This window comes from Silurus meridionalis, chromosome 9 (assembly GCF_014805685.1).
Source record: "Silurus meridionalis isolate SWU-2019-XX chromosome 9, ASM1480568v1, whole genome shotgun sequence".
NCBI classification, from domain to species: Eukaryota; Metazoa; Chordata; class Actinopteri; order Siluriformes; family Siluridae; genus Silurus; species Silurus meridionalis.
The window spans coordinates 12,058,109-12,084,129 of record NC_060892.1 but is presented as its reverse complement, the minus strand read 5'-3'; the positions used below and the strand labels follow the sequence as shown (position 1 = coordinate 12,084,129).

The following is a 26,021-nucleotide window of genomic DNA, read 5'->3' as shown; positions in this document are numbered from 1 at the left end:
GAGGCTACAGTGGGCACAGGGTCACTAAAAATAGTTTTATTTTTTATCAAAATAGATCAGTCTGGCCTTTTTCCTCTGTTATGAACAACAGGAAATACTAATAGCAGCCCATGTTTTAAAATCACACTGATACCATGCTGATGTGAACATTCAAGTTTTAAATGATACCCGGTCTATATTTAATATAGATCAAGGTACATCATATCCTTGCCATGGGGCGGTATCCCCACTGACACACCTTTTTATAGTGTAGATTAAGCGAATTCGGATTAAAGATACATACTACATCTTTTATATATATATATATATATATATATATATATATATATATATATATATATATATATATATATATATATAAAAGATGTAGTATGTATCTTTAATCTTATATGACCGAAACTGTTCTGTTTTTCCGGTTTCAACCCTTACTTTAGACAACCTGCCAAAATAAAAGCCCAGTTGCGGTTATTTTACTTTTTTCACAGTAACAAAAATAAATGGCATTAACACAAAGATTTCTGGATTCCAAAGCTAAAAACTAAAACATTTCCATTACACAGTTAGCCTCATTGTTTTTATTATACAGAATAACAGTAAATGTTTTAACTCTTAATTAATAATAAAAAATCTGAACGCACACCTCTAATCCATTTTTGCGTCGCTTTTTTCTGTTGTTTGTAATTCCAGACTGCGCGTCTTATAACGAGTATAGCTTTAATTTGAAAACCTGTGTACACAACCCGGAAATCTGTGTGTGCCACGTCAGAGTTGATTCCCATTGACCAATTTGTATAAACCCCAACTGTACATAGTTGTAACTGCGTTTGCTGGAAAACATAAAGATAATCAGGAACTATGCTTGGAGTCGAGTTGTTCATTTTGTCGTTGTATTTAGCTCTTATTAGTGGCACTGAACTTACTTTTGAACTGCCTGATAACGAGAAACAATGTTTTTACGAGGAATTAGAAGAAGGAGTCACGTTTCATATCGATTATCAAGTAAGATGATCCACTTTTCTACAATGTCCGTCATTTATAAATTTATATATATATATATATATATATATATATATATATATATATATATATATATATATATATTTTTTTTTTTATTATTTTTTTTTTAAGTAAAACTTGTCCAATGTGTAAATGTAATAATTTCTTGCAAAGTGACTCTCTGATCATTTACAAAAATTGACAAATCAACGCAGATACTTAGAAATAATTTACTGCCTATATCTATCTATCTATCTATCTATCTATCTATCTATCTATCTATCTATCTATCTATCTAATAATAATATAATAATATTTAATAATATTACATGTAATATAACATAATATGCAATGCATTGCAATAATATAATATAAAAATGAATGAATTTTATATTGAAATAAAAATGAATAAAGTTTAAATGAATTGTAGGCGATTATTACTGGCTTTGCAGAGTACACAACCACATACAGAATAGTTACTGATCCTTCCCTGCTGAAATATTCCTGCATGTTGTAATTTTTTTAATGTGAATGTTTATCTAACAGGGCTCACTATACAGTTATGTTAGTTACAAATACTAAGCACTTCCCATAAGAGCATGATGTTATGCGGATGTAGATGGAAGGTTAGTTTGTGTTTACAAAATATAGTACTTTTCTGGCAAGCTTTCTGTTATCAGACAGTGATAGAGACCGTTTGAGAAAAGTTTCCAGAATTTTAGTTTGAAGATACAAACTCTTCTACATTTGCTGTGATCTACCTGAGTGATCAGGGAGAAGGGCCTTAGTCAAGACGAAACCAGGCACCGCTCATCACCTGGCCAATAACACCCCTACAGGGATGAATGGTGGTGGCAGGATCATGCTGTGGGGATGTTTTTCAGCAGCAGAAAGTGGGAGATGAGTCAGGATTGAGGGAAAAATGTATGCAGCAATGTACAAAGGCTTGGAGCTTGAGATGTTCTGCAAAGAAGGATGGGAGAAACTCCCCCAAAATAGTTGTGCCAAGCTTGTAGCATCAAACTCAAAAAGACTTGAGGCTGTATTTGGTGCAAAAGGTGCTTTAACAAAGTATTGAACTAAGGCTGTAAATACTTATGTGCATGTGATTTCTTTTTTTTTTATTCGCAAAGATTTCAAAAACACTTCTTTAACGTTGTCATTATGGGGTATTGTTTGCATAATGTTGAGGAAAATAAAGAATTTAATCTATTTTGGAATAAAGCTGTAGCAGAAAAAGTGAAGCGCTGTTAATACTTTCCAGATGCACTGTATAAACACTAAATGTAGTACCTTTTGTGGTAAGCGTTCTGCTCTAAGGCCAATTAAAAACTGTACGGTTTACAAAATTCATTTGGTGAATGTCCATTTTGGGGCCATGAAAAAATGTCAGATTCCTAGAAAAAAGTTGCTTTTTTGCTTTTTTTGGTAAACTTCAGCATGAGACAATTTTATGAATAATTTATGAAATTTCAGCTTGGAGTTGTGAAAAACCCACAATAAGATATTAAAATGTAGAAGAATGCTGGGTCCTTCTTTTTTAATTTCCCAGTACATTCTTAGCAAAAATAGAAAATTACTAAAACTTTATGGAATGATCCCGAACGAAAAATGTACATAGGAACAACCACGGGTTTTTTTTTTTTATAGTGGAAAAACTTTGTATTGTAACAAATATTGACTATGTTTTTATCAATTTTGCATTGCAGGTTATTGCTGGAGGCAACTATGATGTTGACTGTTTTGTGAGCGATCCATTGAATAATGCCTTGTACACAGAACACAAGAAGCAATATGACAGTCTCACCCATACTACAACTATGAAGGGTGTTTACAAGGTTTGCTTCAGCAATGAGTTTTCAACCTTCTCCCATAAAACTGTGTATTTAGACTTCAGAGCGGGCGATGCTGATCGACTACTGCCTGGTATGAGCAAGGCAACATCGCTTACACAGGTACAAATGTGCACACACACACACACACACACACACACACACACACATACACACACAAACTCATACATACTTACTGGGGTTAGCATCTTATGTGCAGATGCTTTACTATTGTCATTGTTAACACACCTTTTTGCATTGCACTGTTAATGCTTTATTTAAAGTACATTTAATTTTACTTTATAAGTAATGCATTAAATCTCTGAATTAAATCATCATAAATTTACAGATGGAGTCAACCTGCATATCCATCCACGAAATTCTGAAAGTAGTCTCAGACACTCAGACGAGGTACCGTCTTCGAGAAGCTCAGGACCGCATTAGAGCAGAGGAGCTAAATGGGCGAATTTTTTATTGGTCCATCGGAGAAACTTTCATTATATGTGTGGTCGGGATTGGACAAGTTCTTATGCTCAAGAGCTTTTTCAGGGAGAAGAAAATGAACAGCATATAGTCATCTTGTGACCACTTTCTAACAATCCAGCCACATTAAAGAGTGTTATCATGATCTACTCTAAATCTAAAGATTAGAATACAAGCAATGGCACTGTAAAGGAAATACTGTATTTCCATGAGCATATACAAAAATTATATTAGGTACTGGCCTCATGTTTTTATTTACGAAAAGATAAATCTATTGTTTTCTTTTTAATATAGTCATATGGAGGGATTATTCGATAATGCTTAATTTTGTACCTTAATGGTAATAGATATAAGGTCAAATTGCATTGCATAAAATGGCAGCGAGTGGATATACATTACATTTTGATAAAAAAATTACAGTAAACTACATTTTTTTAATATAAAGACTTTTTTATCTCGTATTAGTATTGTCTGTTCGGAGCCTATTTTGCTGTTTATAAAAAAAAAATCTATGTATAAATAGAATCAGAGATTTTTAAGTTTTAAATTTAGTTTGAATGAATGTAGAAATAGATTTAATATCTATGTATTTGTAATCATTTATTGTATTTTTATAATAGGAAATCCTAGATTTGAGAGAAAGATGTTTTGCAGTGTAGGATTTATGAGGTATTTTTGGGTGCTGTGTCTTTCTCTGTTCTCTTACATTTTTTTGCTGATATTTTGAATGAACTGTTTTCCAAATGATGTAATGGAAACCAAAGAATAGGTTTCTGAAATTTCTATAAATTGTTATTTTTTTTTATTCATCTCACCTTTAACAATTAAGTGTCAACACTCAGGATGTGACTTTAAACTGTTAAAATAAAATAATATATTACATACTGTTGCTTCCTCATGACTCTGAAGTGCATTATGGACCGCAAATATTGTTACATGTGTCACATTCACATTTTATTTTTTTATATTGTGTCTCTACCTATTGTGCAGTTACTGCATGTAAACTATATACTGCAAGTGTAATCTAACTATCATGTCTGTTCTTTTACAGTAGGATTACAGGAACACCATTTATGTAAATAATTAATCACAAGCAGGACATGTTTTTTAAAAATAATACACACTGGTGTTGTGTGACATCTTTACACCACTTATTGTATTGTTAACTATTAATTATGTTGTGTTTGCAATTATAATACATTTCTTTCATTTTCAATAACCATTATTCCAGGGTGTTCCTGGGTTTTCCAGGGAGTCCCGTCCCTCAAGACCCCTGTCCCCCTCCCCCTTTACTGGCTTGTTTTTGGGAAGTGGGAGAAAACCAGAGAGCCCCGAGTAAAAATACACTGAAGAATATTCACAGAGTTGTGTTGTCTGTCAGGGTTAAGCAGCCTTGTTATAAGAATGGGATATTATTTGTTGTTTTTGTTGGTGCTTTTACAAATTGCATTGCTTGATTACTAAGGATTCAATACTGGAAGGATCTTGTGTGGATTATTACACACATTCACACACCCACACACATATATACGCGTATATATATATATATATATATATATATATATATATATATATATATATATATATATATATATATATATATATATATATATATACACACACACACACACAGAGCTACCAGCCATGCTCTGAAGGAATGAGTCACTAAACAGCGAGCCTATGAAATCGTTTGTAATGCATGACGCACACTGAAGAGCGCTGCGAAGCAGACGGAGGAACACTTTGCCCTGCACCATCATTAAACGATTTTTTTTGGGGGGGTCCACGAATCCTAATCAGTTAGCCGTATTTTCATGCATAGCTTTTTTTCATGTGCGTATTATATCTATAGTCTCAATCAGTCTCAAGGAATTACCCGTTTGAAATAAATATGAACCAGGCTGCGTTTCAGTGTGTCCTGTATGTGCAGCCATCAACGCATCCATCGGCGTCACATCGCGGCTACTCCAAACGCTTTGTGTCACGCAGCAGGTTGACCAAACAGAGGCGATACTGATCCCTAAACACTGACATGTTGCGTCCAGCTTAATGTTTGCGCCAGCATCCAGTGACCGGGCAGGATGTTAAGTCGAGTGTTGAGCGGCAGTGTTCGGAGTCTGGATAGAGAAATCAACTGCACCGTCCGGCTGCTGGACGACACGGAATACACCTGCACGGTACAGGTCAGTTTCGACATGTTTTCATGACGCCACACGTGTTTTCCACGCCGCTGGGCTGTTTGCTGATGCTGCGCATCAACGATGCAAAATTTGGTGCTTTTGTGCGCGTGCAGGGGGACCGTTTGTAAAGCGGTGCAAACGCACGCGGTATTTTCTGTCTGTCAGCCTGTCTGTCTTGTGCACACATTGTGGTGATGGGAATAACCCTTTTGGGTGCTTTGCTTGAGGTGTGGTCAGACAAGCGCAAAGCTTGTATTTAAAGTTCTTGAAGATCATATCTGCTTCGACGCATGCAGCATTAGACTGAGATTTCTTTCCACACACAGACACGCACACACACACACACACACACACACACACACACACACACACACACACACACACACACACTTGGGATCTGGCATCTATCAAAAAAATGAACAAAGCATTCACGCCAAGCTAGATTTTTATTTCCACTCTTCCCTCCAGCTTTGAGTGTCACAGCTGAGTGTGAGTTTTAGTTCACAATTGCAGTCGTGCAACTCATGTTGATAAAAGGTGTTACTATGGAATTAAACAGGAGGTAAAAATCAAGCCATTTTAGTTCTCTGATCACTTTACCCCTTGCTAAAAGTAGAACTATGGTATTGAGACACTGAATATGAAGCCATTATTTGGATACGTAAATATGCTATGGATAAAGTGTATGATTGACAAACCCTTACGTCTGTCTTTTTAAGGGAGACAAATCTCAAACATCTGGAATTTTGTAAACAGGGTGATGGTGGTCCTTCAAATGTGTAACGGGACCAATAATATAGTTCCAATGCCCTTTAAATGTGCAATATTTTTGTTTTTGTTTTTTGCATTAAACAGCATGGCTGTATATGGGTTCTTGTCTTATTTTTAATATATTATTGTAGTGTGCCTGTTCTTGTCTCTTCATTTTTCTTGAAACTGTCCACTATCTATGAATATTCATAAGCAAAGACTCAATGTTGATTAATATTTATTATTTGGTTTGGGAGACTTCCAAAATACTGTTGCAATCTGATGCAGAATTTGATGCAAAAGGACGAACAGCAAGAAATTTTAACATGGTGGTTTTATTTTATATAAAAAAAAATATATATTTTTTACTACAGTTAATGAGCAGTAGCCAATGTAAAGAATTTGTGACTTGTGTGTTAGCATATTCTGGTCTTTTTTTTTTTTTTTTGCCAAAAGCATGCTCAACGTAGAGAGCAGCACATAAATACAAGCAGACATTTCCTTTAAAATCCAAGCATCAGCAATGTAGTAATTCATGAAACTTTGAGCTGAATAACATCGTTTTTAGTCATATAATCCTGTATCAATACTATTAGATAAATTAACTGTTTATTGAGTGTGAAGAGCAAATAATCTAATGTGTGTGGAGAGTTTGTCTTTGGGGAAGAGGTAAAGGGATTATTGATATCACATTTCACATCGTCATTTCTTAGGGATGTTTAAGTATTTTAAGTAGAATGAGTACACTCCAAATTTTCTGCTTTGGCTAGCATACAAAACAATATGGCAAAATATTAAAGCTGATTGTATACTTTGTATGGATGATTACTTTGTATGGATGATTACATAAATCTTACTTTGTTCACATGAATTAATCACTTTATTAGGAACACCCGTGCTAACTAATGCATTTATTTAATTAGTCAGTTGCATGAAATCATACAGATACAGGTTAAGCAGTAAGCTTTTAATGTTCACATCAAACATCAGAATAGGAAAATGATGGCATCAAAGTGACTTTGTGGCATGGACTGTGGTGTCAGATCTGCTAGTTAGAGTATATTAGAAGCTGCTAAGTTTCTGGGATTTTCATGCACAACAGCCTTGCACAGAATGGTGCAAAAAACAAAAAACATCCAGTTATGTGGGTAAAAACACCTTGTTTGGCTGGTTTGAGCTGCTCAAATAACTGCTCTTCACTAGTGATGTCATTTGTGGGCTAGCTCCTTTTAAGTAAACAATAGGAGTTTATTATTATAATTTTTTTATTAATACAAGACATGAAAAATGCATTACCTGTTCACCACACTGCTCAGCACCATGCACTCCATGCACTGTGTTGATTTGTATATGCATGCAACCAATGTGCTCGTGAATGGTCACAAGCACATCCACATAGCATTCATATTTTGATTATCTGGAAACCATACAGTTTAGTATAAATACATTGCGCTAAAGCACTTATTCCTGAGCCAAATGATCTGGCTTACTAAAAAGAGGCTGAATTCCCATCACTATGCTTTAAAGATACGGCGAGTAGAAAAGCATTTTGGAATACACTCTTATTGGCATATTGGCTACAAGAGTAAATGACCATATCATGTTCCACACCTGTCAGCCAAGAACAGGAATCGGAAGCTGCAGACTACAATAGGCACAAACTAACTGAGACAGTTCATGTGGCCTGTAGTTGCATTATTTTATGCATTGCTTTGCAGCCACATGATTGGCTGATTGGATAATTGCACAAATAACCAGATGTGTAGATGTTCGTCTTTATTAGCTGGTGAATATATGTTAATTGCATGGAATAATACTTATTATTAGAGCTATTTAAATGAATCTCTTTTCAAAAAATCAACCAAAACCAAACCCTATGACCATTTCAGAGAGGTGAAGTGTCACTTAGACCAGTCATTATTATTAAGTCATTATTATATTGTGTTGGACTGTTTATTTCCATTTCACTTAAAATATCTTGTCTATTAAAACAAAAAAATTGCATTATCTTCGTCCCTTTTTTGTGTATGTTCTTTTTTGCTCTTTGTGTCTTTGTATTCAAGTATAACAGTTTTAATGTTATTGTAATATCATATGAAAACAAACCAAATGACTGCTGCTCATGCTGCGTCACAGGGCGGCATAACACACACAGCTAGGTCCTATCTGCTCTTATCTTTATACATGAGCTCACAGATGCCTACATCTGAATGTTGTGTACTTTCAAAGCGATGCTTTACTTACATTTAGGTTAATTGATATAATAATTAAAGACAGAAAAATGGTGTACTACCAACATTTTTCAGGATCAGGTAAACACTGCTTAACCAAGTGGAATTTTTCTTTCACTGATAATTAAAGAAGGTTTTACGCCTCTGTTGTGTACATATGTGTGACATAAATCAGTTTAAGTGCTTGTGCTTGTTAGTGACATCATACATTTAATGCAGTTGGGAATACCATTCTCCAACCACGACATTCCACTGTCCTTGGAATCCAAGGTGAGCTTGTGGTCTCCATGGCAACAGACAGATTCCATCATCAGTCTCCAGCTGCTCCTGCTTTTGTTCTGACAATAAAAAGTCATCTAGACATGAAGACTAAAGCTTCCTAACGCTGAGGAAAGAGCGATTTGATGGAGAAAACATGAGTGTGTCGAGCAGAGAGGGAGGTCTGTCCTCTGTTCTCCTCTCCTTTCCCCTCCTCTCTGCTCTTCATTCCCTCAAGCACTGTCCTGTCCTCATTAAGCCATTGAGGAGGTCAGAGAGGTGCAGCTAGACATAAAACGCTTATTAGTGTAATGTGACACTTTTTCTTTTGAAACATTGCTGACTGCATGTGGCTCCTGCCTGCCACACTGATAGAAAGGATATCAATCTCTGTCACCCTCTTGTACATACACCCACACACACAAACCCAGACACACCACACACACAAACACACATGTACACGCTGAACACAGTAATGTTGTCATTTACATTTTAAATAACAGTAAACGGTTATACAGCATATTATTGTGATTCAACACAAGACAACACACACAATTTTGACCTTTTATTACTCCTCACACCCACGATATGACGATGCCAAAAGTCACAGTGACTAATACTGTATTTAAAAAAACAATGTTCCCTTTTTATAAAAAAAAAATCGGAAGGAGTTAAAACAGCATTGTACATATCCACTCCTATAATGCTAATAATACACAAGAATCTGATTGTAGAGACATTTGGCTGATTTAGCATAAAATTAAGCAAAGCACACAAAGTCTCCAGAGAAATAGGACATTTCGGACAAATGTCCTTCATCAAATGTACACTCAAGGTTCTTTTACATACTGTATATACTCCAGCTGCCTCGAATGACCACATGCATTAAAAGGACAAAGGGAACATACAGCTAACTTTCAATTGGTATGCTCTATGAAAAGTAGTGTTGGTTTTATAGTCTACATAGTTTAGGAAAATTCACAGCAGAGTATAAGTATAAACATGATATATTTTTCTGCAATACTCATTCCATATTTTTGCTGTTAAACCCTTTTATATAACAACCGAATGCAAATGTGAGATTGAATAGTTTAGTGAAAATGTACCGAATGTCTCAGAGTCTCAGAGTCCCAGGGGGAACATTGTGGTATGTGGGTGAAAATGCATTAGTAAATTAATGTAGAGAAAAAAAAAGATGAGATTAAAGAAAAGTATAGTGGTTAATATTTTCTTTTTAAATCAAGTTACTTAGTGGATTTGCTCATTTATACTGCCTCGCAGTGTGTGTGTGTGTGTGTGTGTGTGTGTGTGTTTGTGTGCTGAGGTATTCTTTCTTGTCTTGTCCATTGTTGCTGGTTTGTGGTCCACCACAATATGGATCAGGATGAAGTGATTCTGTAAAAGAATATGTAACACGATATGTTTATAATGAAATATTTGTCATGTGCCATGTAATTCTAGTGTACATTTTTTGGATGTTGTAAACTTTATGAGAAGTTAGCAATTGTCTACTTTACTGATATAATGAATGGGACATTTAGTCAGATTTAGGTGTTAGCTCCTATAAACAAAAAAGCTCCTTTTCTCATAGAGAATTATCCATCAATGTGCGGCATCACATTAATAAAAAATTCAGCCAAGCAATACTAATTTTAGATCTTTTGAATGTCTGGCAGCTTTTCGACTTAACTGACACTGAGACTTGCCTCAGCTAGTTAATGTGTTCTAGGAGATGATAATCATCCGGCTGTGGATAGTGGTATTAGGATAAAATTTTGGAAGGTGGTCTGAGTGAACAGCTGACAGAGGTGAGAGAGCTAAAGGACTAAAATGCCACTGCATTGCTCTCATTCGATAGAGATGAAGTTAGGGCTAAATCCCACTGCTGTTATAGTAGTCCGTTGGGTAATGTAGCAACCCATTAACCAAAGTGAAAATAGACCAACGTGTCAAAGGAGAAGTAAAAAAAAACCTCAGAATTTTATTACATTAATAAACCGTGGAAACCATCTTCATGTTAATTTTGAGCAGTAATGTGAAAGATACATTTTTTTCTTTATATTTACACGTCTTATTTTGTTCGTGTTACAGAGGGACGCAAAGGGTCGATGGCTTTTTGAGCAGATTTGCCATCATTTGAGCCTGTTAGAGAAAGACTACTTTGGCATCAGATATGTCGACCCAGAGAAACAGAGGGTAAGTTACATTTAAAGAAGTTATGTTTTTGTTAAAAACTTCACAACATTTGTAATAAATCTAAATTGCATTCTTGTCTATGATTACTGTAATTACTTACATTTTTAGCCTAGCTAAATAGTCTATTTTTTATAAGACATCAAGAGAAGGAAATGCATTCTGGACAGAGCTTTTTTTTTTTTTCCTTTTATTCTTAGTTAAAACATTTTCTGTTATATTTATAGCTTTATTTTTCAGATTGCTTGAAATATATTTTACATAGGAACAAACATAAACTTCAAGCATTGTTCAATGACATAGCAACAATTGTTCTCTGCATTTATTTACTCAAAATAACTGTTATGATTTAACGTTGTCATTTCAGCATTGGCTAGAGTTAAACAAGCCGATTACCAAACAAATGAGATGTAAGTTTGACTTTTCAGTGAACTATAATTTCTAAATTGACTTCCTCATATGTACTGTGGCTTTGTAGAACTGTGAAAGACAATATGTCATTCTGTGATAATTGTTCTGCAAAATCAGATTCTTAAGAAACTCTATATAGATATAACTCTGTTATTCAGTTTTACTTTTTGTATGTTTCAGCACAACCACCATTCATTATGTGTTTACGGGTGAAGTTCTATCCCCCTGATCCTGCTGCTCTCAAAGAGGAGATTACCAGGTGCTTCAGTCCACTGTGACCTAAATAATAATAGTAATAATGACATCATAAAATCACCACCACCAATAATAACAATGACAAAAATAATAAAAACAATAACTATTATTATAATCACCATCACTAATTTATAATATTATCATCAACATTATCATTATCATCAATATTCTATCCGTATTTTATATATTTTATATACTCTTCTCGTATTAATGATCATAATGGTGCTTCTCTACATTATGCTTGCCTTAAACTCTTTGGGTGTTCTATTATGAGAAAATAATCAGGGACAAGGTTGTGTGAAGCGACGTAATGATTTAAAAATTAGCAGCACAGCCTGCAGGGGTTTTATTTCTCTAATACCACAGCATATACCAATATCTTTCTAAATATTTTTTTTAATTTATTTAACCCTTTTAACTATTTATAGTTGCATTTAAGGTTGTAGAAAACCTTTTACTTTATCACTTAAGTTATAGCAGATGTGTAAATAATTAATTGCAATAGTATACACACAGAACAAGTATGCTAATATAAAACTGTGGTTTAAGTTGTAGTATAATATTAATTAATTCTATAATTAAAATGATAGAAAATACCTTTTGTCCAATCACTTTAGAGTATTCAACTGCTCTGTGGTATAAACATTTGCAAAACATGAATGTTAGCGTTAATAAAATGTAACAAATTTTAACATGTACAAATTGAAATCTGTTTAAAAGTTAAACAAATGCAGCTACATTAACAATTTATTCAAGCTGATCAAAATTCACCTAAATGGGCGAAAATTCAGATGAACTCCAGTCTCCAGGCGCAAATATTGAAATTATACTATTTAAAGTTTACTCATCTATACTGTAAACATTGGATATTGCAGTGATTATTTGACATATTTAGCTTATTAAAACCACCATAAAAATCAATTAATAATTTAAAAATGATGCACTTCATGGTTTGTTTGTGTTTCCTGTTAACTTGTGTTAAATAATACTGAAAATAATACTAATGTAACCCTAAATGTAAAGTTGTTTCCAGATGATAGAATAAATCATAATTTTAATTTCAGTTGAATGTAACATTTCTATTATATTTGGGACCAAAAGTACAATATGTGCCCTAAACTGATCTAACAATGTTTTTATTGATGTTGTTTTCAGATATTTGGTCTTTTTGCAGATTAAGAGAGATTTGTACCATGGCCGACTGCTATGCAAGAGTTCTGATGCTGCCCTACTGGCTGCTCATATACTACAAGGTAATGACTTCTGGGGACATGTTAAAACATTGGTGTAATGTGATGACATGCTTCTGTTACTAAAATACATTTCATAACAAACTTTGGTATGAAAGAATAACTTCACTGAGTGTATGTGTTTACATATATTCACTTGGTTTGATTTTATGGATATATACGTGAATTACACTTTTGTGTTTGAATGATGTCATGATCTTAAATGGCTGCCTATTTTAACATTATTGTGGCATAATATTTATTTATTGGAGATTTTTCTTAATCTTTGCTTTCTCATCTAGCTGAAACTGGAGACTATACTCCAGAGAAGCACCCAGAAGGCTACAGCTCCAAATTCCAGTTTTTCCCCAAGCACTCTGAACGCCTTGAACGTCGCATTGCTGAAGTTCACAAAACCGAGCTAATGTAAGAACGTAATTATGGTTATAATTAAGCTCTATATTTGTCTCTTGATAAGCCCTGTTCATTAATAGAATGGTGTTCATAAAATAAAAGACTAGAGATGGATCTTGGGAGACTAGCTAAAGCAGTGCTATTAGGATCTTTTCAGGGTTTTCTAGTCACTTAAAATGTGTCTTTTTCATTATGCACTACATTTGATGTGTGAGTGAACATGTATACATCTTTTTCAACAGAGGACAGACCCCTGAGACCTCTGAGTTGAATTTTTTAAGGAAGGCCCAGACTTTGGAGATGTATGGGGTTGATCCACACCCTTGTAAGGTCAATATCATTTACATTGTATTTAAAATTTTGCAGTTTGAAACATACCGACATCTTTAACTTTTAGTTTTTCTTTATTTAGTTTCTGTTTATAGTTTATTTGTCCTTTGTTTCCTTTGATGCAGGATGTATCAGGAAATGCTGCGTTTTTGGGTTTCACTCCATCTGGCTTTGTGGTGCTACAGGGGAATCGGCGAGTTCACTTCCTCAAATGGTCAGTTGGAGAAAACTGTCATAGTGCATTTACATGATTGGTGTGTGTGTGTGTCACTGTAGATAACAGTCCGCTGTTCATCAACAGGAATGAGGTCACCAAAATGAAGTTTGAAGGAAAGACCTTCCACATTTATGCAAACCAACAGGAAGTAAGTATATATGAAATAATAATATCATGTAGATTTCATACATAATTTTCATAAAGGTGAATTTCAATTAAATGTTTTAAGTGGGAAGGATGCCCAACTATAGTCCTGGGGGGAGAATGTGGCACAAGTTTACAATCTCCCTGCTCAAAAACAACTAACTTAAGCATATTTTTAGTTTTAGTAGTTATTTGAATGTGGAAATCACAAAAATATACGAGCCCTCCAGGTGTACAGAACAAATTGAACTCCTGTTTTTCTGGATTCAAAATATTTTTCATATAGCATATCATATCAAGTTGTCTAATCTTATCTACTAAGGGTCATGGTGTGGCTGCAGGTGTTAATTCCAACTAAACTGAGGACAAATAATAGTTGATCAAGATTGCTGGTTTAATCAGTAAAATGTATAAATGCAACTGTCCAACACACATATAGACTTGTTCTAAGCCCACTTCTTCTATTTTCACAATTGTAATAGTAGCAGAGTAGAGTTAGTTAGACTAAGTCAGTTTTGCAATGCATGAGAGATCTGATGGCTGAAACCTTTTTAAGGAGATATTTCCTCCAGGAAAAGAATATACTATAAAAATACATATAAATAAATATAATAAAAATATACTTAAATATAATAAAAATATACTTATAGAGTGCATTAGAAAATCAGAAGAGTCAGAATTGTCACATCTGCTACAATATCCACCGTTTCAGTCCAAAATTGGAATGGTGCATTCCTATTCATGTTTTGATCTGCTACCTTTTTCCCTCATTTAGGATCACAATATCATCCTGACCTACTTTGCACCAACGCCTGAAGCCTGTAAGCACCTGTGGAAGTGTGGAGTGGAGAATCAAGCTTTCTACCAGTGAGTCACCACGGAGCATGCCTCTCCAAAGCCATGAATTAAGTCTATTACACTTAACACTTAATACTACACAACAAGAATAAGGCTAAAATACAGGACTGTGCAAAAGTCTCATGCACCCTATTTTTTATTTTATAGATATTTATTGATTCTTCACTATTAGTTTCCAAAACTTACTTTTTGTTACCTAAACATAAAATGTCACAGAAAAATGTCTGTATGTCAGTAAAGATTAAGTCAAAGAAAGAGGCATGTGCAGCAGCCAAAATCAGTGAAAAAATTCTTCAAGATGCTCGTCCAAATATATCTCAATTTCAAACTGCACAAACTTTACACTATTTGTATGGATATTTGGTTTACTGGCTTTATTTAGTTTGTAACTTTTTTGTGTAGTATTTTTATGTAGAAATATTATGGTTAATTATTTTAAAAACATTTTTGCTTTACAATTTGCATGTGCTTCTGACTACATATTACTGGACATACACTTTTTCCACATTTCTTACAAGTCATAAATAAAGTAATAGGATTTTGTTTTGTTTTATAATGCCTTTAATAATTTAAAACACACAGGTGAGTAAAATCTGAATAAAAAGGACATCAGGAGGAAACAACTTTAAATAAAATTAAACAGATTAACTTTGCAAATGGTCATAAGTCAATCAGTCAAAATAATATGTACCAGATTCTAGTAGTCGCCACAGTTTGAAAGCACCTGCAGAATGCTAGAACTTCAGATGGTGAAAATCACAAGGATACATTCTTGTGTGCATGGATTAGTAAGCCTTTTAAACAAAGGTTACAAAAGTGTTCAGTGGGGTTGAGGTCAGAGCTCTGAGGAGGCCTCTCTTGTTCTTTCACATCAACCTTGGGAAACCAAGTCTTTATTTACTATTCTTTGTACAAAGACGTATTGTCATGGTGAAACAGGTTTGGGCCCTTTTCAATGAAGCCTTTGTTTGTCTTATAAACATTACAATACAAGAAAATCATTTTCTTTCTATATCCTAGAAGCTTGGGTCAAAGTGCATGGTTAACCATGTAACACTAGTAGCTTAGCAATGCCATAGCTTGAACTCCTGACCTTTTGTCCCCACTGACCTAGAGTTCCAGTAAAGAAATAATGCCACAGCATATAAAGACATTTTATACCATTGTGTGTTTGTAAGGTGTTCACATACTTTGGTTATATTCTGAATAACTATGTTTATGTAAATACACCTGTAAATAGCATTCGGTTTTACTCCTCTTTTCTACCAGGAGTGGTGAAGTAACAAATGACAATTATGTCCATTTACTTTAGGACTAACCACAATTGATGATAAGTAATAATGATAAATGTTAATTTGAACTAAACTGTATCTATCTTTGTCTTCTTAAAGGTTTGAGAAATCCAGTCAAGTACGGACAGTGTCAAGCAGTAATCTCTTCTTTAAAGGGAGTCGTTTCAGATACAGGTATCCATTTTAGACCTGTTTCACGGCTTAATATCACTCCATTTCCTATGAAATGATATTACCTGTCTTTAACAAATCCTACTGGTTCCGTGCTGGAAGAAAGAGAGACAGGCAAAAGTTCACCAAGCAGAGCTCTTTCATTAATTTAAATTTTCACCCACAGTCTCTCGGTTTGGGACGCCTTTCCAGCTTGACGTCTGCTGGCGCCCACTCGCGGATCTGCAAGCTTTTACTCTTTAGCGCTCGCCCGAGTTTTCCTTGCGGACTGGCCCTTTCCCTGGTGTCTGCCCGAGTGCACTCGCTGGCCAGCACGCCTTTCACTGGTGCCCGCTCATGCTCAGTCACTTTTCGGCGACCCTTCCACTCTTCTATGCTTGGTGGCGATCTCCCCAAGGCTGGTGTCTCTCTCCTCTTTATTGGCATCACTGGACTAAAACAGAGTGCACTGATTAGTCTCATCAGTTGCAGGTGTTTTTAACCGCTCGTTCCATCTGGCTCCATACCCCCAATGCCCGACTCAGGCCAAGGAACCGTCCGGCCTGAGCTGACTCACCCTTGGCATGAGCGGCAAAAGGTGGTGGAAAGTGCTCTTAAATTCAGAGGAGCGGGTGGGTGGGTGGGTGGTGAAGGTCGATGGAGAAGGGCAATGAGAGAGAGGGAGAGAAGCTGCCTGTACATGGGGATACCGCCCTGTAGAAGCACAACAGACAATGGAGTGCCTGTTTTTACCACTGGTCTCATCTCGCCAAACAGGACTCGGGTGTTGGCTGCAGTGGCTGCAGACCTCCTCCTTGGTCTCGTCCTGCACCTTCTGCGGCAAACTCTCCCTGGTGTCATACTTCTCTTCCAGCACAAGGTTTTGGCACCACTATAACAAATCCCACTGGTTCCAAGCAGAGCTCCTTTATTCACATCCCTCCGCTCCTCTCTGCTTGGTGTTTTCATCTCCTTCTGTTTTTCTTTTTATTGGTGTCGCCGGACTGAACCAGAGCCCACGGATTAGTCTTGTCAGCTGCAGGTGTTTCATACTGCTTGTTCCGTCCGGCTCCACCCTCCACTCGCACACACTATGATAGACTTTTCTTCCTATTGTTATGACATACTGATATATGTGCAAATATTTGAATTACTACTGATATTAAACTGATGTTAAATTAGAAAATTTGATTTGTGTTTTATTCTTTCACAGCGGAAAGGTGGCTAAAGAAGTGATGGAGCAAAGTGCCAAAATCAGACGAGAGCCACCAGAAATCCATCGGTAGGTTCATAGTTAAAGCTTGCTTAGTTTGTTGTGTATTTGCTAAAGTTCCATTTAAATGTCTAATACTCTGTCCTTAGGAATTGATTTTAATAAGTGACAGTTTGACACACTGCTTGTGTTCCTCAGGGCTGGGATGGTGCCTAGTAGGAGTTGTCCTTCTATTGCTCATGGCCCTCGACAGAGTAGCGTTCCTCGAACATGCAGAAGAGCAGTCCATATGTCTATAATGGAGGGTAAACACACACGCACTTTCTTGTGTTTGTAAGAACAGTAATGTGGTAAACGCTAAAATGTGGGGTTTTAATAATGTAAGTGTTCTGAAATTTGGAATTTTAAGATGTAGAACTGTAAATACCTGTTTGTTTGTTGTAACGTTTTTTGCGTGGTAGTCTTATTTATTAATTTTTAGGTTTGCAATATCCAAGAACAGCTTAACATTTTTGTTTTGTAAGATTTTGTCTTTATTCAGATGAAAGTATGGCTATTCAATATACTATTTGTGTAATATTGATGATTACGTTAGAAGGTTGTTGATTTTTAGACAGAATTTTGTGGAAAAAAAATAGAAAGTGGACAAAGCACAGCAGCAATACATTCAAGGTTTTTTCAAGAAGAAACCATGTCAAAGATGGGTAGATGCAGTACAGTGCAGTACAGAGCAATTATTGTCTGTTCAATGGTTTTTATTTATAAAAAGAGAGATGCATTGTCCAGGCACTTGTGCAGTGCAATTTTTATGTCATCCCACTTGCCACAACCCGCTAATATGGCTGCCCAAACATGTTTACATGTTCATTCCATCTTTGTGTTACATTTTGTGCAATAATATCTGGTAACAACTGCTATCACTAATAGTGCTATTACTGTATTAATATTCTTTGCTACTCGTTGATACTTAAGACCGATGCTTCTTTGTTTGGATTAATATAGTACTGCATTGTAGCAGTTGGCTAATATTCGTGCTCTACCTGTCATTTTCTGGTGTTATTTGTGTAATAAGAATTTGTTTCTTTATCCTGATTCCCAAAAAACTACCTCATGCACATGACCCTGTGTATAGTGTTATTCTTGTGCAATAAATGGCCAAACTCTGATGACTCCAACTCACTTACCAGTGTTCTGCAGAGGCCTATACCATAATTACCAGTTCCAGTGGGCAAGCCCAACAGTGGTCCTTCGAGCCGAATTCAATGACTACCGCAGTGATGCCATCAGAGGAGCAGGTAGCCTAACTTTCTCATGCTGAAATGTCAGACAGAACCTCAATTCAGCGCCGCACACCCAAACATCTAGAGCATTATCTTCTTGACTACAGTCATCACCAGCCAGTCCCTTTCTTGCAGCCTGCAGTAGAGGTGCCATAGGAGGAGCGAGGAGATGCATCAAAATGGTCCATGAAAATATTGTCCGACATTAAACCGGTCCGTGGCACAAAAAAGATTGGGGACCACTGCTCTACAGGAATATAGAAAGATTATGGCAGCTTGATGTGCTGCCTTTCTGCAATGAGAAACTGGTTGACCGGTCTAGGCAAGACACGGAGGTAATGTATCTGCTTGAGACCAAAACTTAGCAAGTCACTGTAGACTGAGTAAAATGTTACTCCATCCGTCTTCAATGGAAACTGGGTACACCTAAACTTAAAGGGTCCAGCAATACGTCTTTGCAAATCTAAGAAGCTTGGAAAGAAGACTCCAGAAGGACCCAGAGAAGGCCTCAATCTGCTCAGGAGAGAGTGCTCAACTTATTGAGGCATGATATGTAGTCAAACTTGATAAGAGGGAAGAAACACAGCCGACAGATGCATGGTACTTGCCTCATCACCTGGTGTGCCGTAACAATAAGTTCCGTTTAGTGTTCAAATGTTCCTTTAGACATCTTTAGCACAACAAACAGCCCAATGCTGTGCGATCTTTGCCCTGCAGCATCATGCACACAAATTTGAAGCCAAATATCTAGGTTTGCAATAGAGTGCATCATAGCTTCTACGTGGATCATTGCTTGACCAGCTTCCCTATGGTCTCTGCATCCAATCAGACAGTGAAAGTTACACAGCATGTTAGCAGAAGAAGGATTTATCCTCAGACAGTGGGCCAGCAGTCATCCAGTAGTGATGGCTTATCTTCCATCTAAAGCATGGTCCTCTGCCACAGAGCGGTGGCTAAAGCAAAACTGTAATGACCCGATGGAGCCTGCATCACGTGCAACTGTGCAGCTGACACTCTCGGCTACCAATATCGGACCAATGATCACATAGCACAGACCATGAGAGCTGCCTATCTGGTTCTGGCATCCCAGTATTATCCATAGGGATTCATACTACAATTTACCACCAGAGCGAAAGTGATCATCCCACAGCTGTGGGCTAAAAAGAGATACTATGATGACCCAGATCTAATGGCAAACCTTCAGACTGCCTGGACCAACTGGGAGAGTGAACTTGCACATCTCAGTAGGGTATCAGTTACTTGCTGTTACTTACCAGCCTCCATGATGTTCTCTTCATGTGTTCTGTGATGCCTCTGTAAGGGTATGTGTGGCTTTGACATATTTGGCGCTTAACCTGGACAGTGACATCTATCTAAGAGGCAGCAGTCAATGCCATGCCAGCATAACACCTTTAACTGCTCTGTCCACCCTTTGACTCAACAGGCATCGACTGCTTCAGCCCATACCTGGTCAAAATAGAAAGTCGTAATGAGAAGTGCTGGGGCCTTATCTTTAAATGGGATCTGGGAATGTGAGGTCCTAAAGTATGCTCTCCAGGTAGCTGTAGGTAGTTAAGCAGTGGCAGAGCGTGTCCATGGTTCTACTGGAAGTAGAGGGGATCCTTAATTCAAAACCACAAGGATATGCCTTCACCAACGTTGCTGAAATCGACCCAGTCACACCTAAACTTCTCCTTATTTGGCGGCAGGATGGAGTGGGAGGATTCCCTCAGGTGGCCTATGCTTCAGGAGAAATGGGGCAGCGGAGGTGGCGTCACTATCAGAGCATTGCTGACCAATTCTGGATGAATTTCACCCGAAACTACTTCCCAACAATTCAGACCCGTCAAAAGTGGTATAAAGTGTTTATCGATTCTGGAAGTAGACTGATTGTGAATCTGCAACTCCCAAGAGCTCAGGGGCCCATAGGCAAAGTTTGGAAGACCTTTCCTCTTAGTGATGGACGTGTGCAGACTGCTGAAGTTGACGGCAAGGCATACCTCAGACCAGTTGCCCGCCTGATTCATTTACCTGCTCTAGAGGGTACTAAACAACACTTCTCTGAATTCCCCAAATTACCCATTTGCTGCTCAAATATGGGGGTGGCTGTTTTGAATTCTCTCCCTTTAAGCGTAAGTGGGAAGCGCGAATATAGCATAGCTGCCTATGCACAGCGCCTTGCCATCTGCGCAGGTAGAGTGCAGTCGCATTATCACTGATGCTGTATTAGCGAGCAGGATAAAGTTTGTAAATATGTAAGTGTACTCCGCTGTAGATAATAGCACAGAGTGTAAAAAGACACCACTATTGTGATCTTGATGTTGGCTACAGAATGTTACCGATATTTAGCGTGCTTTTTAACTGTGGATGTTGTACCTGTTATATAGCCAGGTTAGCCCACTAGCATCGCTGTTGTATAGCCGGGTTATCCAACATAGCCGCTCACTAGCATCGCTGCTCACCTTAACATGTTTATTCCGTCTGTGCGTCACATTTTGTGCAATAATGTCTGGTCACAACTGCTATTACTAGTGACTATATTAAGCATACATTCTTATTTCCTCATAATTCAGTGCACTGCTGTCTTTGCTACTTGTTGATAATTGAGACCACTGCTTCTTTGTTTGGATTCATATAGTACTGTATTGTCCAGTTGGCTAATAGTCGCTATACTAGCCATGTTATGGTGCTATTTGTGGAATAAGAATTTGTTTCTTTATCTTGATTCCCAGAACACTACTATATGCACATGACCCTGAGTTGGAGTGGTTAATACCATAATCACCAGTTTCAGTGGGGCAATCCAACACTTTAAATTTAAGACTCCCTTGACATTCTCAGACCAAAACATATGACATTATAAAACTATTTGGTAAGGTTTATATATATAAACCTAGACAGGCTAGACATATATAAAGCTAGACAGGCGGTTGGTTAACACACAAATCAGATTATGCAATTAATGGCAACACATACAATGCACGTTGTACAATTGTTAGTTCTAAAAATAATAATAATAATAAAAAAGACTAATGTAATAAACTCATAGATTAATACAATTAAACAATTAATACATTTATTACAGGCTGGGATGGAATAAAATATTTAAAAAATTTCTGTTAGAGATAAATGCCATAAATGTAAACAGAGATTATGTTTGAAATATCAGATTCTTGATATTCATTGCTTGTTAATAGTGCTTTTATATAAAGTCAGTATCACAGTCATCCAGTTATACTGAATATTGGCTTGGCTGTGGTATATGACATTGTAAATTCCTTTTATACTGCTTAAATGTGTTTAACAGCACTATTTAAGCAGACAACAGGATCTTAGTGATCTTAACTAAATACTCAATTCAAAACAACCAGCGCTGTATACAATACAAACAAAGACAATTCACCTATTACCACTGAAGATTTGACCTTTAACTGCCAGTCAGGTTCTATACATTAAACTGTATCTGATCTGACTTAACTGATTTAGCAAACTTTTAACACATTTTTTTCATTTTCTAATGAATTTGTTGAGTTACCACTTGTAAAGGTGCAGTTAAATGAATTAAGTCTTTTTTTGTTTAATTTGCATAATATATAAAATACATTCAGGCTGAGAATGTTTCGAACAGTTATCATTTTATTTCACATAATAAAGGTGCACATTGATGCAAGTGCAGGAAATTCTGTCTTTTTAATAAAATATGAGCTGACAAATCCAAAATCATAGGTAGATTCAAGGTCAATATCAAAAATAGGATCCAAAAAAACTACATGATTGATGAAATATACTTAGCTTAGGGGAAACAAACAAATGAGAAACAAAACAAGTCCAGATCAAAATCTAATGCAAATAAACTAAGCACTTAGTATAACTAAGCATACACTTAATCAGCTTGGGAATAAATAAGAGTCTCTATTTGAAAGTTTGTGTGTGTGTGTTTAATTGAGCACAGGTGATTCACTCTAGAGTGAATGGGTATATAGACCACGGCAGCCATATTTGACTGCTGCGATATCTGCTGGGAGTTGCAGTTGGTTGATTGCTGTGACATGACAATATGTTACTGCTGTGGTTCTGAATGCAGGATCCATGAAGCATAACCTGGGTGTTCCTTATATTTATATATAACTACAATAAATAGGCAAATGTAACTGCACATATTTAACTAATCAGCCTAATATAGAAATAGTTGGATAATGTTGATATGAAAATAAATATGTGAACAGTATCATAAATATTATATTTAAAATCATGTTCTAATAGATCAAATATAATCAATAAAACAACACAACTGAATTATTTATTATAGATTTACACTGAATTTCAGCTGGTCACAATGGTTTAAAAATCACAGCTACATGGCTGTGTCATCTTTACAACACACATTCCATCCATTTGAAATAGGGGCGTTTTGATAAATTTTTAAATATGGGAAAAATCAGGCCTAGTTTCAATGAAGTTTGACAGAATGCATGTATTAATTTAATCACAAATGGTGATTATTCCTATGACACCATATTTTTTACGTAAAATACATATCTGTTTTTATATCTGTCAAGTGCTCCAAATATTTGTTAATGAATCGGACTTTTACACAAACGTGAATATGGTCAACATTTTTTTTAAACATCACAACCCTGACCAAGCAATATGATGAATTAATGATGGCTATGTGCATTAAATTAAAATAGGTATTCATTCTGTCTACTCATTTGGGTCCGGATATAAAAACTTCTGACAAACCTTCATTAAACCAAAAATAAATATATAGGTTGCCTCTTATATTTATTTGTATTTGTTTAGAACACATGATTTGTTTATTTTGAATAATGGATTAAGTATCTCTATATATTGGAAATGAACAGAATTCAGTAATATTTCAGAAGCAAAATAAACCTTGTTTACTGTTTGTTCATTTCCAGGTCTGGAGTCTTTACGTGACAGTGGCCACTCCACCCCACTGCGGTCCATTGGTCATGGTGATTTACTGAGGTCTCATAGCAGTTGTGGTGAGGGTAAAAATGGGGCATCAGAGTTTTCAGAGGAATTGTATAAGCCCACTGACAGTGTCTTACCCACACCTGTCTCCAGCAACTGTTCCCTGGATCAAGCCTTGTGTCAGCACATCAACAGCCCTCCCAGTGTCCAAGAGGAAAAAAAAACTGAGGCAGGCATTCCAAAAAGTGGGAGGTTGGTGGTTGCTAAGTTTACAGGAAGAGTGTATCACCTGGGAAAGATCCAGACACCTACTGGAAGCATGGAGGTAAAGCAAGTAAGTAAGGTGATTGGAAGCTTGGCACGGCTCTTCTTGGTCACCCTCACTTTGCTCCTGGCTCTCCTCCTGCTTCTCATTGCTCTGACAGAGTCTGAACTCGATGTGGCCTTTCTGAGGGACATTCGACAAACAGCTGAGTTTCAACAATTCCACAATGAATATTTTTGCCCGCTGAGACGCTGGCTAGCCTACAAGCTGCGCTGGATGGGAGGCTAGCTCATGAAGAAATGAGAGACTGGGAATGTGTGACAGGCTTCTCCATTTTCTATCAGTATTCTATTATGGCATCATGTACTTACTGTAGAACTTTAAAAAAAATCAAACCCAGGCCAAAGCCACAGACATCCCCAGTGCCATGCCACGAAGACTGTGTACATGTTTTGTTTCTCGTTATTGTAAAATTTTACCCATTAGTGTTACCTTGGTCTAAGTAGAAAATGTTAGCAATTAGACCACAGTGCTGTTGACTTCTTAATTCTGATTGTTCAGAAAGTGTAGATTAATTTTCTATTAAAGCAGCTCTGACAATAATGCTGGCTATAATTTAAAATGCTAGGTTTATATTAATGCACTCAGTCTACTATGTTGTAATTTCTATAGAAACAACTTATTCACAGGGACTTGTATGGCGAACGATCTACATACTCTAAGGCTATTAATAATGAAATAAAAATCACACCGTATCTTAACAAAAAAAGTTAGACGGTGAAGCTTTCTTTTTAGAAGATGTTCATTTGACTTTATAAAAGGAGGCTTGCAAGTCTGTTGAGGGAATGATTTTTATAGCTGCTATGCGGAAAATTACTTGTCTTGCAGATGTTTCATAACATTTAATGTAACTGGAAACAGACAAAACACATTTGTTATTCATTAATGAATTCAAAATTGTTGGCAAATCACTGTGGTATACTGTAAGAGGAATAACACACTTCTAGACATGATGCTATAAAAAATAATCAATAGTAAGTCCAATTCATGCTGTGCTGCATGATACCATCCAATTGTCGATTATTTTCCTATAATATCATGTTTAAAAGTGTTTTATTCCTTACCGAACCAATTTTGTAATCACCTACATTAAATACTTGTGGTTTTCACAATAGTTAGATATCAAATGGACTGACAAAACATCTTTTCATACTTTTTTCAATTTCACTGTCTTATCCTGTTCCATATACCCATAATTTTGTGTTCGTTTTTTTTCTCTCATCACCATTATACATTTACTGTGTGACAAGTGACCGAATACTGCAGACTCCGATTTTTTTTTTTATTATTATTTATTTATGCTGGATAACACATGGATAATAAGATGTGCAGGGATATTCTGACATGAGGTAAACTGGTAAATGGATTTGCGAACCCAAAAGATATTGTTCAATGTGATTAATATTTTGCTCTTCAGTGATGTGCCGTTAATATCAATATTCTCTGTTGAGGGTAATGACAAAGAATCAATATATGTGATGTAGAGGCTTTATCTTTTTTAAGGAATGGTTCATACAAAAATCTATATGACATGATTTCCCTCTTGCCTTAATTATGCACCATTTGACATTTTATTTCAACCTTTTATAGTTTGTTTTTTTGTAGAGTGATGCATATTGCAAGTCAAAGTCGTCCTTGTCAAAGGAAAATAATACTTCCATGTTTAGAACATTGCTGAGCCTATTGGAGCAATATTTATTGGTTTATTGAAATATATATGTATTTACAAAATAACAGACAATGGAACTGTATCAATGAATGAAGTAAAGTGTCACACCAAGTGTGTTCGTAATTTGTCTAAGAATGGTGCTGAAATTAAGCGGGACATTTTTTCCAGATTTGACTATAATTTTTAATGAAATATGTAGCAGCATTTTTCCTCATGTTCTAAAACACATCTCGATTACTACATCAGGCAATTATTATAGTTATGGAAACATTTCAACACAGTTTTGCATATGTATACTCGCCAGCCACATTAATAGAATCACCTTTACAACTGCTGATCTGTTTATTTATCTGCAATTGGTACAGTGCTATAT

At 36.1% G+C, this 26,021-nt stretch overlaps 2 protein-coding genes across 2 annotated transcripts; both read left to right on the top strand.

Moving 5' to 3' along the window:
• Nucleotides 1-757: 757 nt before the first annotated feature.
• Nucleotides 758-4,195, top strand: tmed3 (transmembrane p24 trafficking protein 3). Its single transcript, XM_046857734.1, has 3 exons — nucleotides 758-999; nucleotides 2,706-2,951; nucleotides 3,178-4,195. Exons 1-3 carry the CDS (start codon nucleotides 856-858, stop codon nucleotides 3,400-3,402), a joined length of 615 nt encoding a protein of 204 aa, XP_046713690.1. The 5' UTR covers nucleotides 758-855; the 3' UTR covers nucleotides 3,403-4,195.
• Nucleotides 4,196-5,028: 833 nt separating this feature from the next.
• Nucleotides 5,029-25,360, top strand: LOC124391675 (FERM domain-containing protein 5-like). Its single transcript, XM_046858409.1, has 14 exons — nucleotides 5,029-5,494; nucleotides 10,822-10,926; nucleotides 11,291-11,333; nucleotides 11,515-11,593; nucleotides 12,745-12,842; nucleotides 13,121-13,244; nucleotides 13,475-13,562; nucleotides 13,688-13,776; nucleotides 13,864-13,927; nucleotides 14,699-14,790; nucleotides 16,173-16,247; nucleotides 17,437-17,505; nucleotides 17,635-17,741; nucleotides 23,639-25,360. Exons 1-14 carry the CDS (start codon nucleotides 5,393-5,395, stop codon nucleotides 24,205-24,207), a joined length of 1,704 nt encoding a protein of 567 aa, XP_046714365.1. The 5' UTR covers nucleotides 5,029-5,392; the 3' UTR covers nucleotides 24,208-25,360.
• The last annotated feature ends 661 nt before the right edge of the window (nucleotides 25,361-26,021 follow it).